At 27.8% G+C, this 18,880-nt stretch overlaps 1 protein-coding gene across 1 annotated transcript in view; it reads left to right on the plus strand.

Moving 5' to 3' along the window:
* The window catches only part of LOC119674670, an 85,380-nt gene that overhangs the window by 21,347 nt on the left and 45,153 nt on the right, over positions 1 to 18,880 (plus strand). The window contains exon 2 of the mRNA XM_038085819.1: positions 8,133 to 8,573. Within this exon, the coding sequence (XP_037941747.1) occupies positions 8,133 to 8,573 (441 nt within the window). The remainder of the gene's footprint in view (positions 1 to 8,132; positions 8,574 to 18,880) is intronic.

The following is an 18,880-nucleotide window of genomic DNA, read 5'->3' on the forward strand; positions in this document are numbered from 1 at the left end:
GCCCATTAAACATAAAATATTTTTGCCGACTTGGAGCGTAGTAAGTCGGGCTCAACTTTAACCTTTTGCTGTTGAATACATTTTCACTGTAAATAAAAACAAATTAATTTTGAGGTATCTGTGAGATAGCTTATAATATGTCGTACGTATTTATATATAGTAGTTTGTGCAACATATATAAATATATTGTTTTTGACATGAACTTACATATGTGCTATACACGTCGCAGAGTAGAATTTAATTTGCTTGTAAAACATTTGAAATTGAGCTCGAATTATTGCATCGCAACATTTGAAGCTGCGATAAATCACGGTTTCATTTTAATTAAAATATTAATAAACAACACTTAACATATAGCAGCATATTTAGTAGATAAATTATTAAAAATTATTAAAGACGCAAAAACTGCAGTTTTATGTGTTTGCAGTAACAGCAGTAATTATTTTAATATTTCAAATTATTTTGAGATATTTTTTGAAACGTAGTTGTAACAACAGTAAAATGTATCTACTCAAAAGAAAAAAAAAAAAATAATTCTTTCAAGTTTTTAACAATTTTTGGTAATTAAAAAAAAGAAGCGCCATAGTACTGACCTTGTTCACATAAACAAAATTAGATTTCAGCAAAAACTACTTAAATAGCAAAAATTACGAATATTTTGTGGAAGCTGTGTAAGCTAGAATTTTTGTATATAGTGAGAATATAATCAACAGCAGATACAAAAATTTAATTTCGATTAAAGATTTTGAGCTTTCGAGATTTAAGATATGAGATTACTGGCTTATTGCGCGCTAAAAACAATTAGTATGAATTCTGCATAAATTTGCAAATTTAAAAAATGAAAATAATATTTTTTATTTATTTTTCGTAAGAATCTTAACAATTCTAAATGGAATGCTTAATACACAGACTAATATAAATGTTAATTAAAAAAATTAAAATATTATTTGCTAATACAGTTTTACACTCCAGTGTCGTAACTATTGATCATCAAATAAAATATAAAGTTTACCCCTATACGTTGCCAAAATAACTAAGACGCTGTTATTGTTTGGAATATAATTTTTCTAAATTAATTTTATTTAAAAGAAATACAAATTAGAATAACAAGCAGTGGCAATCAATTTAGATATGAAATTTATTATTGTAATATTTCGTTAAGATAGATTGTAATAAAAGCCAATACTGTTGTATTAATGATCTTTAAATATAGCATGAAACTTTTTAATGAACATTGTAAGCAATTCAATTAATCGCAGTAAAATCGAAAAACTTAAGCAACAAACTCAACTGAAATTACCTGCTGCACTTCGCTTCTCAAAGGCTCAGAGCCACAAAGCCAATATAAACGATTGTAAATATTTTTCGAATTACTAAATAGCAGTGCTGGCAGCGTATCGTCGTACTTAACTTATTAATATTGTACTCTAAGCTCATATTTATGACACTCGTAAAAATATACAAAGTTTTATAATCTTTGCGATTTTCTTAATGGATTTTTATGCCAATGGGCAGAAGTTAAAATAGAAACACTTCATACAAATTTGATTAGGTCTTAGGAATTAGAATAATTATTGTCTATAAAATGGTTAATAGCCACGCCCCATTAGCTTTTATATATAATATTCTTATAGTGCCTATATGCTCCAATGTGTTAATACAAGTTAATTACAAAATGTTTTGAAAATGTTAAATATAATAGAAATGTTGTATTAAATTGATCAAATTTAAATAAATGAGTGTATTTAGAAGGATATTTAATAAGGTTCTATAGAAAAAACATAAATTTTAATATCATTTATTAAAAAAAAAGTTAATTATTGATAATGTAACACGACATATGAATTGCTTTCAGCCCCATTCAGTTTTTGTTTTCAGTAAAACCTTGTGATTACCAGTCACCTTATAAGACTTTAACCCACTAAAACTAGCTCCTAGATATAAATAACAACGATTTCAGCTATTGACCCTAGAATTCTTGCTGCTGAAAATCTCATTATAGTAATCAAGGAAGAGTCAACTTTTTTTTTGGACTATTATACAAAGCATTAACAGTCACAGTGTGAGACTTTAATCCACTAAAACTACCACTTAGGAATGAATGGAGAAGTTTTCTACCACAGTGAGGAGATAGATACAAGCGAGAAGTTTAATACTTAGTGGACTATACTCAGAAAAATAATTTGGTTGATTTGATCAGATTTTAACTAAATCTGAGGACAAAATATTCTTACTCGACGTATCATGTTGGTTCAACCATACCATATGATATTTTTCATACCTAAGCCAGAAGTAATCTAAGCCAGAAGTAATCTAAGCCAGAATGCAGGATAGTCGACAAATTTACTAAGATACATTTTGTTCAAATTTCTTTAAATCAGATGAGAATTATAAATGTTTACTAAATGTTCGCTTAGTAAAATTTCAATTTTACTTGTTTTAGAAAAATGTGTTAAACAATGCGATTACTTATGGTCTTATACAGTTAAAGTTTTACTGAACTTCATAGTAGCTACTATTAGGTTGAACGAGTTAGCAACAAGTTGTCATGTATAGACTCCTGTATCCTAGGCGATACCGGTTAAAGAAGTCAATAATAGAGTTGTAAGAGAACTTATTTGCTTATAAAGAGATCCTAATGTCTCAAGCGAACTTAAAAATTGTGGTTTCTCCTGTTAGCTATACCTTTCAGATTTTAACATTTGATTATATTGACACGTTTTATTAGTTTAATGGATTAGGTTACAATAGGTTTAAAGAGTTGGAACCAAGTTATCAAGCATGGACTCCCGCATTCTTAGCGATATCAGTTAGACAAGTTGCTAATAGAGCTAATGGTAAATTTACTTATTTTCAAAGGGAAATAATGACATAATAATAATAAGGAAATTATTATGTTATAATAATAAAGAATTAATAATTAAATAATGTTCTTAATGCTGTTCTTAAGATTTTGACATTTAAATATACTGAAATGTTTTTTTGCTTTTTTCATGATGAATGATTATTTGAAAATATTCGATAATTTAAAATTTATGCATTCATACATCCTTAATCCTTAATTCTGAAAGAATTAGTTTAAGTTCTTTTGACTTACATTTACATTAATTATAAAAGAAGCATTACATTTTTTAAGTTTTCAGTATGTTTGCCTGGGATCTAGACTTTCAGTACCCACGATCACACTGTAACTATAGTAGATCTTTTATGCTAACAACTAACAGTATAAAGAAAGTTAAATCTTTCTAATGAAGATCAGTACATCTCCTGTTGATAATTTTCTAATATCAGTTGGGAATAGGAGCTTCTGGGTCAGTATTCTTTTTCTGCCACAGTTCGAAGCTATAGAATCAAAAGTAATATGACTAAATTTCTTATCGCTTATGCCATTTGTTAGATGAAATTCATTGTAATTAAAACGAAAATTAAGATATTCACAGAATATAATTACCATCACAGAAAGATATGCAAATTAACGGATATTTTCGTCTCTGATAATTGTCTTAAAATATTTGCAAATTGCTTATGAACTCTTACTCATCTGTGTGATCTTTCGAAAAACTGAATAATCCACAATTAGAAGAAGCAAAAAAAAAATAAATATTATAAATTTATATTTTATATATAAATTATTATTAAATTTAATTCATAGAAAAATGATACATCAGAAATAACCTTTTGGCCATGATTGTGCACTGTGTTCTGCATTTAAAATCTTATAGCTTCATTAATTTTAAATAAAAAATAATTTATTTATTTTTTTATTTTTGTTTTGAAAATCTTTAAGATTTATATTGTATATTAATTTCAGTTCGTATATAAAGTGTTATTCATATGCGCGTGAAGTGTCCATAATATATCTGTTGTAGATATGTATAAACAACACTCTATGCTTGTGTATATAAGTATCTTTTGCTTTGCAAGATTGGTTGCTATAAGTACGATTCGATTGTTATAATTTCAATATCAAAAGTCATCAGTAACTCAAGTAGGCTTTGCATTGGACAGCGGCTGCCACAATCACAATCTCAGCAGCAGCAATCGCAGTAGCAGCAGCAGCAACGATTTCTGCCGCAGCAATAATATCTACTCTGACGCACACGCGCTGTTGTGCTCGCCTCTGTATTTGTTACCGTTGTTCTTACTATTACCGCTTTGCTTTTGCTGTTTGTTGTTATTGTTGTTAATGTTTTTGATGTTGTTGTATCTTTAGTTAAACTTGTGAATTTGTATGAATGTCTGCAGTCAATGGACGTCCTTCAGTTGCCTATAGAGTAAAAAAAATTCATACAAAATCTTATCAATGCTTTGAATTACTTTAATATGAAATTATATTGAAAAAAAAATTATATAGTGGTTTGTTGTTGTATATGTTATTATTAATATTGTTGTTGTTATTGTTGTTGTTTTTTTGTTTTGTTGTTACTTTAGTTACAGCTACTGCTGTTTTAGGAAATTTTTATATACAATATTTTAATTTTTAATTGTCAACATTTATGCAGATATGAACTTTATGTATGTTTTTAAAATTATATATGCCATCAATCAGCTTTAAATTAAAAAAAAAAATTTATTTTAAATTATATTTTTTTTATTATTTAGCCTTTTTTCCAAAAAGATTATAGCCACGTTAATTCCATTAACTTCAAAATATATAAAATTTATTTACTGTAACTGTTTAATTGCTATGAAGCGTAAAAATGAGTCAGTTAATTTCTGAACATTAAAACAAAAGCCTATTTAAATAAATTTTTTTTTATATAAGTTTTAAAAAAAAATTTTTTTTTTAAATAATTTAATTTAATTAAGTATGAATATATGATTTGGTATTATATTTTTAAGAAACTGTAATTTTTTTTAATAAATATTTAATGCAAATTTCGTTTATATTATACGCTAGTCACAAAATGTCTTTCAATCATGGCTTAAACGTGTTTTCTATCGTTGCATTAATTTGGCTATAATCATGTGATTAAAAATATATTTTATTGTTTTTTGATATATGTTTATATTGCATAAATATAAAGCGAAATGTCAAAGAGTCAATTGGGCTATAAATCTGAAATATATTTTCAATAAATTAGACATTGAGTTATGTGCGTTTTTGTTAGGGCGAAGAGGATGTCAGGAGATAGATAAAGACGAGATTATTTTGAATACAACATCATATTTGAAGATGATTTGACAACATTTTTATCCAATTTGTTTAATTATATTATAGAGCAGACAGTCTAAAGAAAGAAATCATATTAAAAATACTAAAAATATAAAGAAAATATAAAGAAATTTAAAATAAAAAAAATTTTGAAAAAATTAAAATTTGTTGATTGTAGGTAATAATAAGTGTAACATAAAATGTAAACTTATTTATTTACTTACTCCTCAATCTCACATAATAATTTTTTATTATTTATAGATTTGGGATAAAAAAACCTATAAACATTATGCATTACTGACTCATAAAGAGAATTTGACCCATAATAACCATAAGCACAGGTTATAAACTTATTGCATTTTTTTAAGTTATCACAAGCAGATTAATAGACCTACTATTCCTTGTTCTTCGGTACTAATTCTATACATTTCCAATAATATATGTTCACAATATGTTAATGTTGTGTGTCCGTGTGTAGTCAATATAAGTTCTGAGTTGGTAATCGTGGCACCATTACTTAATTGTGTGTGTGAACTAGATATTTGAGTCCACTAACAAGATATCGTTAAGATTGTTTACTTGTTCCTATGCGTACATATCTGCCATTAGTGTAAGATGTTGTCTTCACAAAAAAGTGAGGAAAATCTTTGAATCGAGTTGATAGTGTTGAGAAAGTTTTGCTGCCTTGTCTTATGTGCAAAGCTCTCAATACGGAGATCTTTATATTAGTTGGATGACCTGATGTAATACGGCGCTTATACGATTATGTTCTGTATTTAGAATTCGCAAAGCTGAAGATATTTCAAAGAGGTTTCGGAACCTTCATATAAAGAACGAAAAAAACAAAACCTGATCATTCTTATTATGATTTTGTGCCCTTATTTGACCCCTTATCTTATTATTATTTTATTACTTTTTATTATATTTATTATTATTATATTATATTACGTTAAATTTAGTTTTCATCGGTATCTTAATTATTCCACATAATACTCTGTCGTAAGTCTAAAAAATGACTCAACAAATTAAAATTGGTTTCCTTGTTTAGTAAGACACTTAGTACTTTCGTGATTTTCTTTCCCTAATATCTCAGAAGTGGCTGCATTGTCCTAGTTTATTGAAGTGGTTTTCCTTAGTTTATTGATGTACCAAGCAATTCGTAGTTTAATAGTTTATTGAGGCACCATGTAGTTTTCCAAGTGAATAATTATTTGTTCAGTATACTTAACCAATTCTGACAGAGTCAATGGTCAATAACTCACCTGACCTGTCAGATATTTTATTGGTTGTCTTTCTTTGAATACTGTATCTAATGTTCAATATTTAAATACATTTTAAAAAACATCTAATGTTTCCATCATGGACAAGTACATTATCCTCTTAATTTTAAATAGAAGAATTTAGAACTACTGCCAAATATTCTCAAGTTTGGATTTATCTTCTGAATCATTATTTATCAAATTTAGAAATTTTTTAATTTTTTCGATTGGTGATTGCAGTGTTTTTGAAATTCTTTACGACATTTAATACTTGTAGGACACATTTTTGTAGACCAGTATTACCATCCTTAAGTTTAGATTCACACAGCTCTTGAAAATTTACTTATTTGATTCAGGTTTTCGTTCTAATTTTTTCGATTGGTGATATAGATTTCGAATTTATTTACAGAACTCAGTTTTTGTTGGATATGATAGGGAATCTTAGGAATCATATTTAGGGGCTTATCACAAATAAATATATTAGTTTATATATATATATTCTACATTTAGTTTATAAATATGAATGCATTGATAATAATATGTGATTTCTTAATTATTATAATATAGGATGCAACTAGTTGTGATTAGTTTTTCAGTTCAATCCTACTATTTTACGAGAGTCTGAAATATGAAACGGTTGCTATAAAGTTCTCGCGTTTAAACTCGAGTATGACCTACTTCTCCTTATAACAGATAGTATCTCCTTTTCTTTATAAATACTATATAATCCATAAGTTATAAATATGTAAATTATATAAACATATCATTATATAAAAATCCATAAACTAATTAATGTATACATTCAGATGACCGCACTGTTTATATTGATAGATATCCTTTTGTCATATGTCTTTCTTCTTTAGCTCTGAAAGGCTCTGATCGGCTTTCATAAAATTTTATTTGAAAGAGGTTTGATCGTCACTCAAAGTGGTTTATTTGTTTGTATCGATATCATGCATTACTATTGTATACATTTTTTATGATATCCTTTGGTTTCATTATATTTTTTGTGACTACATCTCTGTGTTGAAAGGTATTAGAAGGTGAAGGTAACAAGCAAAAGGAATTATGAAGTTAACATAACAATGCAACGATTAAAAAATCCTTTCAGGTGATTAAGCAACAGTAAAAATAATTGAACATGTGCTGTTAACATCAACAGCAGTAGGAACAATGTAAAGCACAATTGCTCCTTATCCTGTTACTCGAATTCATGTCCTCGTATCGTATTTCAATTTCGCTCAACCCCTTTATGTCAATAATTTACTTAGTTATGGAATACGTACGCATTGAATTTATAGTTTATGCATATTTGGTGCACTTCCCTTTCCTTTTTCGAAAGGAACTGCCGTTTCCAGGCAATTAATGTCTGGCGATGTACAAATATGCTCATCACGTCGGTATAAGACATACGGAAAACTTCGACATGCAGCAGCATATTTTTGTGTTATTTTAGGTTTCAGATATCAGTACCGTGTGAAATATTTTCAATTTTTTTTTGATTTTACATTTATTATTTACTAAAATTCAGTTTAAAAAAATTTTTGTTTGAAATTAGATAACATCAGGTGCACTATTATTTAAACAAAAATTTAAATGAAAGTAAAAGAATATTTTTTTTATAAAAAAAAAACACACACACAGAAGTAAATATTTATTTTGCATAATATAAATAATTTTTTGTTTTAAAAATTGAAAAAAAATTTGATAATTAATAGGCGTCGGACAGTGCTAACAAATGGTGATTCTGTGCCTTCAACATCACCACAACCACTGCCAATTACAGTAACGAGCACCAACAGTAGCAGTTCAATTGCTGATCAGGTGCTGATACATCATAATAGCAATTATCAGCTTTCTCCCACCTCAACGGTAGCCACGCGCTACTTTGAGCATCCACAACTAACAACAGTCATTTCAGCTACATCGCCGCAAACGCTACTATCACCCAACGCCGCCCATAATGGAGTGCATGGAGATGATCAAAGTCATCATCTGCATCAGCAGCAACTTGTTGAGGCAGTTACAACCACTGTTAATTTAGGTCCCATGGATGCACCGCATCAAGTGCATCAGGTGCAGACACCAAATGGCACATCTTTTGTCTATGAGTACTATAAAGTGCCGGACAAAGATACAGATGCCGAACTACACTGGAGGTAAGATAGAGTGTGAGATACATTGGTATAATCTGGTAACATGTAAGAAATGAAGTGTCAATGGGTTGTTATATATTAAACAATTATCATTTTTAAGAATTTTACATTAATTTAGTAATATTTTAAATATTCTATTAATAGTTTTAATTAGTACAAAATTCTAAATGAAAGTATTGGAAGTCCTGATATCAGAATAATCAACTCATTGTTTATGAATCTCCGGGTTTTATTTCTTTCTAAGTAAAACGCTTTATATAGTATATATAACAGTCTTCTTATATAAAATATTTATATTATTCCAATTTATTGTTTTTAATGATAAATATCTGTGGATTTTATAAAAGATCTCTTCTAAAGTCTTCTTATTGAAATTCGTTGCAACATCTTTAGAAAGATGTTGCACCTAAATAAAGGTGTCACCTGCCTTTAATGGAAACTAATACATTTAGTCTATGTAAGCAATAAATTTATAGATATTTTTACAGAGATGCTTATGCGAGTTTTTTAAGTCAGATTTTGTGTAGTAACCTTCAAGCCGAGAGAAACTACATATAGTCATTCTTAAATAGTAAAAGAATATGTGTGAAGAACATTACACAAATCAGAAAATATAGACTTTGAGGTGTTTTGTGATTCACATACTGGTTACTTTATTTGCGTGCCCCATAGAAAATATGTGACAATTTTTACCTAAGAAGACATGAGAAAAACTAGAAAGCAAAGAATGTAGATTAGTTTTAGTTCTTATGAATAGATTTCATAGGCTGATAGGTTTGATGGACTTTTGTGGCGGTTGAGCTTTTTTTTCTGTTCAAATAGTGCTATTTTGTTGCTATATATACGGATTTCAGAATAATAGTTTTTAAAATTAGCCGGTGTTGTCGATAAAGAAAGATTATATTTGGAAGACCTATATTTAAAATGTCCACCCGTTTAATTAATTCGTAGATTTTCATATTGGAATGCTTGTTCTTGCTAGACATGTTAATGAACTATTCAATTATTTTCTTTTTCTACTTTTCCTAGCAGCTTCTGAATTTCTAGTGCAGAAGAATATTGTCTAGAGATAATATAAATTTTTTTTACATTTTTATATTCTCTAAAGAGAATATTCTTTTCTTTTTACACCACACCATATTTCATTGTTTAGGTTACATTTAGTTGAAGTGGCGACCTCTAACCAAAATTTACTTAAACACAAATTATGACTTATTGTGATACTATGGGTAAAAAATTGTTTATGTACTGAATGAAAGAATTGCTTATCAAAGAAGACTATCAAGACAACTTATAGTCTTTGTATTATAAAGCCTAAAGTGATCTTGTTTAATTTTATTCAAAATTGCTAGGATATTTAAAGAACCTATACTATCTTTTGCTTTATTCATTTTTTAAGGCTTGTTGAATTATCTAATTTTCAGTTTTAATACCTATATGTGTATATGTTGTATATAAGCACCAACAAAACAAAACATTAACATCACTTTTGAAGGTTATAAGTTTCTATAGTAGGCTCATATAGGAGCTATATGAGTATATATTGTATAGGTATAAGCATTTGCAAAACAAAATATTATAAAAGTATTATACGTACCTATGGGCTTCTTTTTTTTTGCAGAATAAAACTTTTCTTGATCTTAAAATGTATGTATTGTAATGTATATACTTTGTTAAATTAATTGCATATTTTTAATTACATATTATAGACTTTATAAATGCTTTCTGTTTTCTAAAAATAAATATAATTATTTAAATTACTTATAACTTATTTTTCTTAAGAAAGAGTTTTTCTTCCTTTCGAAACACACGTGAGTCAGTATGATAACCACTTTTTTAATACTACACACCCGGAAGTAAAGTCTTACTTTCATTAAAATACAAAGAAAGTAATAATAATGTATATATTTATACATAATCACTACAACCACAATATAGTGTCTAATTTATAATCATTGTGTATTGATCCATTTACATAGTATAACTAGAGCACCTGTAATTCACACTTTGAAAACAGAGTAACACACCTATTTTCTTCAACTTTAGCATATTTTTTTTATAAATATTGAAATACTTAAGGTCAATCGTTCAATCACTTCGAACAAATTACTTAATAATTTAATAGAACAATCTTAACTTTCTTTGTAAAAATGTTTTATTGCTACGAGTAATCCGCCTGCCTGCCTGCCTCCCTGAAGTGATAATAAAAATAATTTGTCATTTAATTTCACCTTGATTAATCAGAGTAGGTGGGGTGGAGCCATGTTTTGCAATGCATCGACACCATTTGCACTGACCACTGTAAATCTATTTTCAATTTATTGATATATATTTACATAAATATTTTTACAAAATAAATGCAGAAAGAAAAAAAAAAAATAATACTAAACATATAAAAAATAAAATCAAATAAAATATTTTATATGAAAACTATGTAAGTGCCGTAAATGAGCGGCTTACAAGCGTACAAAGTAGCCAACAAGCTAACGTTTCGATATATTTCGATATATATTTCGATATCGCGTACATATTCAAATAAATAATTCGTAAGTAAATTGCCAGAGGCAACTTAAAACCCAAGAATTATGATCAGCTCCGGTGCTGCAAAGGTGTGGCCATTATTGCTTTTATTTACGTAGTGTTAAACGTATTAAAACGTTATTGAAAATTGCTTTTTAATCTTTTATTTAAAACAGTTTTATATGTCTGATATATATATATATATATATTTCATATATATGTATATTGTTTCATGTATAAATATATACATAACAAAAATGTATATATTTTTTCTTTCAAGTATGTCGTCGGTCTATAGACGACATAGAATATCGGCCAGGAAGGCATTATAATTGCTTCAAGATTTTTCAATTGCTTTTCTATGAATATCAACACACAATTTTGTTCCAATTTCTGCAAAATTTTTAATTAATTTAGTTGACATTATTTTTATTTATTTTTTTCCATTATTTTTGTGACAATTTTTTAAGCATTTTTTATTGCCTACAGTCATTAATAATTTTTTTCTATTTTACATTTAAGCTATAGTAGTTTAAGGTTTTGATAAATGATTATTTCAACATTATTCATTTTCATGTTAATTTCTTAACAAAACCATTTTAGTTCCAAAATGTTCAATATTATCAATAATTTATTTATAAAAATTACTCTCTTAAAACACATTTTTTTACATATCTAAATATGTTTTATGTAAATATGTTTATAAATTTTTATTCAAAATTTGTAAATTTTTAATTGATAGTTACGTGTCCGCTTTACACCATCAAAATTATAGCACGAGTATCTGATTTATTTACTCGTAGATATATGAGAGTTTTATATAATTGGACTTGCTGTAAAGTGAATTATATACTTTTATTAATTTTATATTAAATTGATTTTAACGTCCAATTTGACAAAAGAAACTAAATTCTTCATATAAATTAATGATTTCAACAGGGAGTTTTTTATCGAACAGTAGTGAATTGCAACAACATAAATTTTTTTAATTTTTTTAATTAATTGAATTTTTGACGGACTATAAAACTATATCGAGTATTGCCAAATATCCACACTTAGAAAAATATGTTCTAACCACATACTAGTTAAATTGACCTGATCATTTTGTTAGCAAAATTTTAGCTCCTGTGGTAAAGAAGATATATAATATAATGTAATGGTTTATGGATTAGGCTAAAGTCTTCATGTACTGCAACCAGCTTTATCTATTTTGCACCCCGTTTTAGCCCATGTGGTAAAGAAGATATGTAATATTATGTAATGGTTTATGGATTAGGCTAAGGTCTTCATGCACTGCACCCAGCTTTATCTATTTTGCACCCCATTGTATTTTTAGTTTTAGTATCTCGAGAAAACGAGCTTGAAGTCTTCATCCTCTAGTTGGTATGCACCTAAAATTTTGTGTCTTTCGTGGCCTAGTGCATTACAGTTAGTGATCAGATGAACTCGTTGTCTTCATCCTTTAGTTACTATGCACTTAAAATTTTTTATCTTCTGTGGCACCACAGTTGGTGATCAGATGTTCCATAGACTCTTTCTTATCACAGTAGTATCTGCAAATATTTGTGTCGAATATACCTATTTTAGGTGTTTATTGCAGGTGGGGTAGCCGTTAGTGCACAATACTTTAGACTCTTTCTCTTCCTTTGGCACTTTTGTGGTCCAAATTCAAGAATTTTTTGGAGTGTTTAAGGCTATCTATGCCATTCCAATATTCTGTGATCTTTTGTTTTCCTTTTTTGGTCTCATGTTTGTATGAGATATAAAACCGACATGTGGTATGGTTCAACCAACATGCTGGTTCGAGTAAGAATATTTTGACCTGAGACTAACTAAAAAATCTGTTTAAATCAAGTAAATTGTTTTTTGTGAGTGTATCAGCAGTAGTCAATATTAATTTTAGAAACAATAAAGTTATCTTTAATAGATTAGTTAGAGTATTTAAACGTGGTTCCATTAAGGTTATGGTGTTAACACAGTTGTGAGGAATTGTCAATTGGTCTTTTAACTAAAGTGCTATTAAAGAACACTAAAACGCATTTTTAAAGCACTATATTATTGACAGAAGAAATAACTTCAATAGTTGTATAAATAGATAATGTTACTAGTAGAGAAATTGAGTTCTTTTTTTAATGTAATTTTTATTGAATTTTGTGAATAGACTGGTATAATATGGTCACGCTTTGAAGAAGGTAATATTTTTTTGTGTTTAATGGTAGATATTAATCCAAAAAGTTTTAAGAATTGTAAATAAAATGTAAGAATTTTAAAAAATTTGAAATAAAATTTGTTTTAATTGCCTTTACAAGAATTTTTTTGAGTTTTTACATTAAAGTATTCTGTAATTCTTTTAAATCTAAATAAGTCTGCAAAATTTTCGATGAAGCAACATTGCCATAAGAAACGCAAGCCATAAAGTAATTCAGGTCTAATTACTGGCTTTTAAAGTAGAATTATATTTTTCACACTTAAGTTTCCTTGCATTAATGGCTGCAGAGCATTCAGAGTTATATTACCAGCAAATTTTTTGACCCATATTATCTCAAGTTAAGTTATGTTCTGTTTAAAATTAGATTTTAGTATTTTACATTGTCTTCCCATTCCATACGTCCTTATATACTATATACGTCCTTCTACTTATATATAAAGTAGAATTTTATTTTTTACACTCAATTTTCTTTAAATTAATGGCTTCAGAGTATTCACAGTTAAATAACAAGCCAATTTTTTGACCCGGATTATCTGAAGTCAAGTTATGTTCTATCTACATCCACATTATTATCTTCTATTTTCCTGGGATTGTGATTTCTGCGTCTTGTAATAAACAGTGCTTTCATTTTGTCGGCATTTTTTTCTAATTCTCTGTATAGGTGATATAGGGAAGATCAATGAATATTTCTCAACCGTATAATAATGAAACCAATAAAATTTTTATATCCGATTTTTTAATTTTTAATTTCTTATTAACCTGTGTGAATACCTATAATAATATATATTCATATATTTATTACACTTTTTGGAGCAAAACATTTTAGTTTTCAATAAATCTGTATTTTACATTAACTAATTGTTTAATAGAAAAGTTTTAAACAGTAGTGAATTGCAACAACAAAATGTTTATTATTTTTAATTAATATAAGTTGTAATATAACGTCTTTTATGACGGAAGTGATTATTATTTAATTGAAACAAGCATATTTATGCGAACATATTAGTCAAGTACGGTTTTGGGTTAGTTTGCTGACTCTGAGCATTAAATTTGGCAGGGCATAAGTTCAATCCTTGGCACTTGTAGTTCACAAAAAATTATTAACGAATAATTAAATACAAGAAATAATTCCAAGATCACTGATGCTAGGCATTTGACAATACTAGAAACAACAGTATGGTCAGTCAAATTTCAATTAATTAAAACAATATAAAAAAAGAGTTTTTGTTGTTGTAGTTCACTATTCTTTGTGGCTTCTTCATTTTTAATTAATTGAATTTTTGGCTGACGATATAACTGTTTTGAGTATTGCGAAATGCCCATCATCAGTTGTCTTGGAAGTTTGGGTTTCGGGAAGGGCTGTTTATTTGCAAATGTTTAAATAATCACACAAAATTCTTATTTCTCATTTTTAAATTTCTAATTTCTTATAAACTTGGGTAACCTCAATAACATATAGTCATATATGTAGTATACTCTTCACAGTAAAACATTTCAGATTTCGATAAATCTGTCTTCTATATTAACTAAATGTTTATTTTAATCTCTCACTAACTTAGATCTGAATGAAGTGGCGCAAACTTCTCAATATCGTGACAATTATTAATTAATTATTTTATATTTTAGCATAGAATGTCGTTATTAAGTTAGAGAAATTCTGAATTACCTGAATGTGTCATATTCAACATTTTTATCATTAATTCTTTGAAATATTTGTGATATTCAAATATTTTCATATTGGCAAGCAAACTGAGCTTTCATGGTAATGCTATCAAAATTAATTATGGATCCCATATATCTAGCACTGCTCTTGATTTCTTAATAATCTCATCGAAAGGTAATAAATTACAGTATTTTTATGTGATTCGATTTCCGTTCAATGCAGCTCAAGCTCAGTTTATCCAATTTTAATTCCTGGTATGTTGCACAAATTAACGCATCAGTGTAGTTTTAATTAAAAATAAATTCTTATATTTTTATTTTTATTTATATTTTTTTTTTGAATTTAGTTTGACTTTTGTGCGTACGTTGTTTGAGAAACACGTAAGCCAAGTGGAGTGCGGTCCGCTACAATTTCTGCAACAGAATATTCCAGATATTACAACTTTTCACTTGTCAACTTAATTGATCTTAATCCTATTAGGCTATGAGCTGCGTGTTAGTGGCCATTCGAACTGCCGCCTGAAATGGACGTGCATCATAAACTTGGCAAAATTATTAAACTAAAATAAAACGAAGCGGTTACCGCTGCCGCTATCCGTTGACTGCTATGCTAGATGCTAGCTGCTAGCTGCTCTGACCGCTGTTCTGCGACCAAAGTCATATACATTATATTTCAATGGGTTTATAGTCAATAATATTGCGTGCCACATATCCGTAGGTGAGGTAATATGTATGCATATTTAATGATCTCGACTGATTTCTGTGTTGCAATGTATTGCCGCTTATATCTAATTGAATTTAAAATTTACACACAATGTCGCGAGTTAATTTTAAATTATTATTTTTTTCATTTTTTTATTTGTAAATTTTTCTGCTATTATTGTTTATCCATAAGAATTGTTGCAACATCTACAATAATGCCAAAGGAAATCTATATGCCAGAGTATATTCGTAATACATTTTATGTGAGTTGCATGTGGAAGTTGAATGCGTAGACGTCGTCAATTGTCAATAAAGTTTTTAATGTTGTGATTGCGACATAATTTCAGCTTATTCAGCTTATTGAAATCGATTCCCTCACTTTTTGAAATTGCATACTTGCATACAAGCACACACATATATAACATACTTGGCAAATACGGTACCTCAGCGTCGATCGTTAAAGATATTAGATTGTAAAATTGTTTCTGACTTACAACCCTTTTTCGTGAGACTCAGAGACTCATTAAATATGCAAATCGCTTCTGCAAGATGTTTTCATACAATTTTCTTGGCAGTTTTATACGTTTTTTTTCAGGTAAAAATAGCAGCTTCTATAGTCAAATTTGATATTATCAAATTTTCCTTTAACTGATAATGATCAAATAAATTAATTTTCCTTACAAATTATTTAAAATTTTACATGCTTTTATGTTTTATAAAATATCCTTAAGCATTTTTCTGCTGTTTAGATATTTTTTTCGTATTATTTCAAATATTTTTTTTATAAGATTTTCAGTTATTTAAACATTTCAGCAAAAAATTGAAAGGATAGATATTTTAAGGATATCATTGCTTAATGTTTTTCAATAGATTCGATAATATATTAACGGAAAAACCTATTATGTAAATTATTGACTTATGTAAACAAAGTATTTTTTGCTATAAACTCTGAAACTCGGTTTTTTTTTGGAACATCATTGAATGATCTCAAGAGAAAAGTCGTTATAATAGATACATGAATATAATACGTACTCACTGATTGAACATTAAGATTTTTTAAAGATATTTTTTATAATCTTGGTTGTGATCATTTTTAAAGATACAATTATTCATGAAATTTATATAATTCTGAGCTAAGATGTAATTTGTTCTATTAAACCCTAAATCAAATCCTGATGTTATTGCAGGGTATTATGAACCATACACAATAGATCTCCGTAGTCCCAGTATCTAGTAATTTGGATTCTAACATATGGTAGTCCGCACAAAATCAGGAAATGCAAAATGTTCAGTATGTGCTTCGTACTTTAGATCAACAACTGATTCACTAATCCAGAACATAGAATACGCACATGTCTGTTCCATCTGACATCTTCAAGTCAGTCTTTCTGTTTGTTTGCCGTCATATGTGTGTCCAAATGTTTATCTACCTATCTATTTGCTTGTGTAACAGCATGTTTATTAGTCCGTCTGTCTATTATAAATATTCAGATAAAAGTGACAAATGAGTAAAATTGATTGACAATTTAATAGAATATTTCTACAAAATAAATGCCAAAAATGTATTTAGGACATAGTGAGTACTTTATTATGTACTTAAAATAAGTTAGATTTGGTTTCTTAAATGCTTTGCGGAAGATGTAGTGCAGACTTAGCACTAATATATTTTAAAACTTTCATACTTTAAAGGGAAATCAGAAAAGGCACAAAATATATTAATAAATTAAAAGTTTTACTAACGAATTATGAGAAATAGGTGGGAGCAGCCATAGGGCTGAGAGTATTTAAAGTGTGACACAAACAGATATAGATGTATGATCGATCTATGGTGTGTGGTTTACTGCATGCTTAGGTGTCAACTTATAAAAAAATTGCAATTAAGCACATATTATAAAGCCACATATAACTTACTAAGTATAACATTTTTCTTTTCACATCTTAGATTAACTCTTTTAGAATCTACATTCAAACATTATAAATTTTTGTTTATTTCCTTGATATGGCAACAAAGAAGTTAAAAGTAATTAGTGCTTTTATTTTTAATTGACTTTATTATTATATGATGTATACTATCATATGTGAACACTTGATTGAATAATAAAACTTATTGCATTTTAATTACCCATATTAGTTATTGCAATTTGTTTATTATTTATTTACATATACATTAACCAAGTTTAGCACTAACTACTTGTGTGGGTGGAGTGAAGAGGTTTACTTCATAAATGATATGAACTTAATTCATTAGTATGTAAATGTCGAATGCAGTATGGTCTTCAGTGTATGACTTAATGGTTTAAAAAGAAATATGTACTTTTCCTAAGTTCTTCCTAGTCTTGCTTTGTTTCTTGAGGAATTATAATGCTTTCTCTATTTGTCCTTCAGAAAACTTGTAAAACAGTGTTAAAAGTTATATATTAGAATTTCAAATATATTAGAATTTTAAATATATTAGAAACGTAAAAAATTTATTTATTGAAATTAAATTTTTTTTTCTTAATATATTACTTAGAAATATATAAATTCATAATAAACTTAATCTTTAATTTATATATAAATGAATACTACAAACGTAGATATATAAAGATGCCTGTAAATCTATTAACACAGTTGTTTATATTATTTTTATTAACGTTTAAATTATTTTTTTTTTATAATTTTTTGGTTTATGAGTTTGTCAAAATTATGAAATGACATTTAATTTCATTAGCGACTTCAGTAGAATGAATGAATTTTACGGGTTCATCTGTTGCGTTGTTTGCACTTTAAGTGACCTTAACTGTGCGGTTAACACGGTCTGCAACATGTTCAACCTCAACTTCATTCGTATCTGATATAAAAATATTATTTGTTTATGGTTCTGAGACTTAATGTCGTAGTTAAGTTTTTTTATAGAGCACAAACTGTATAAAAAAATTTAAGATATAAAGAATTAAGAAAAGCAAAAAAAATTAAAATTAAAATGTGTCCAGCATTACACAACCTTGAGTTTAAATGGTTCGAATTTTGACAGCAAAGCCCGCAAGATACTTTTCATATGAGAACTGTTGTAAGTATCTGGTATCTTCATCTGTTTCTATTTAGCAATAACTCACCTATTTCTTAGAAATAAATATAAACAATTTCAACACGACTTTATTAGAGACTAGCTAGAGACACTATTTACACTATTCTCATTCTAGTTGTAAAACACTTTTGTACGGTAATTGAAATGTAT

Source organism: Teleopsis dalmanni, chromosome 2, assembly GCF_002237135.1.
Source record: "Teleopsis dalmanni isolate 2A chromosome 2, ASM223713v2, whole genome shotgun sequence".
In the NCBI taxonomy this organism is placed as follows: Eukaryota; Metazoa; Arthropoda; class Insecta; order Diptera; family Diopsidae; genus Teleopsis; species Teleopsis dalmanni.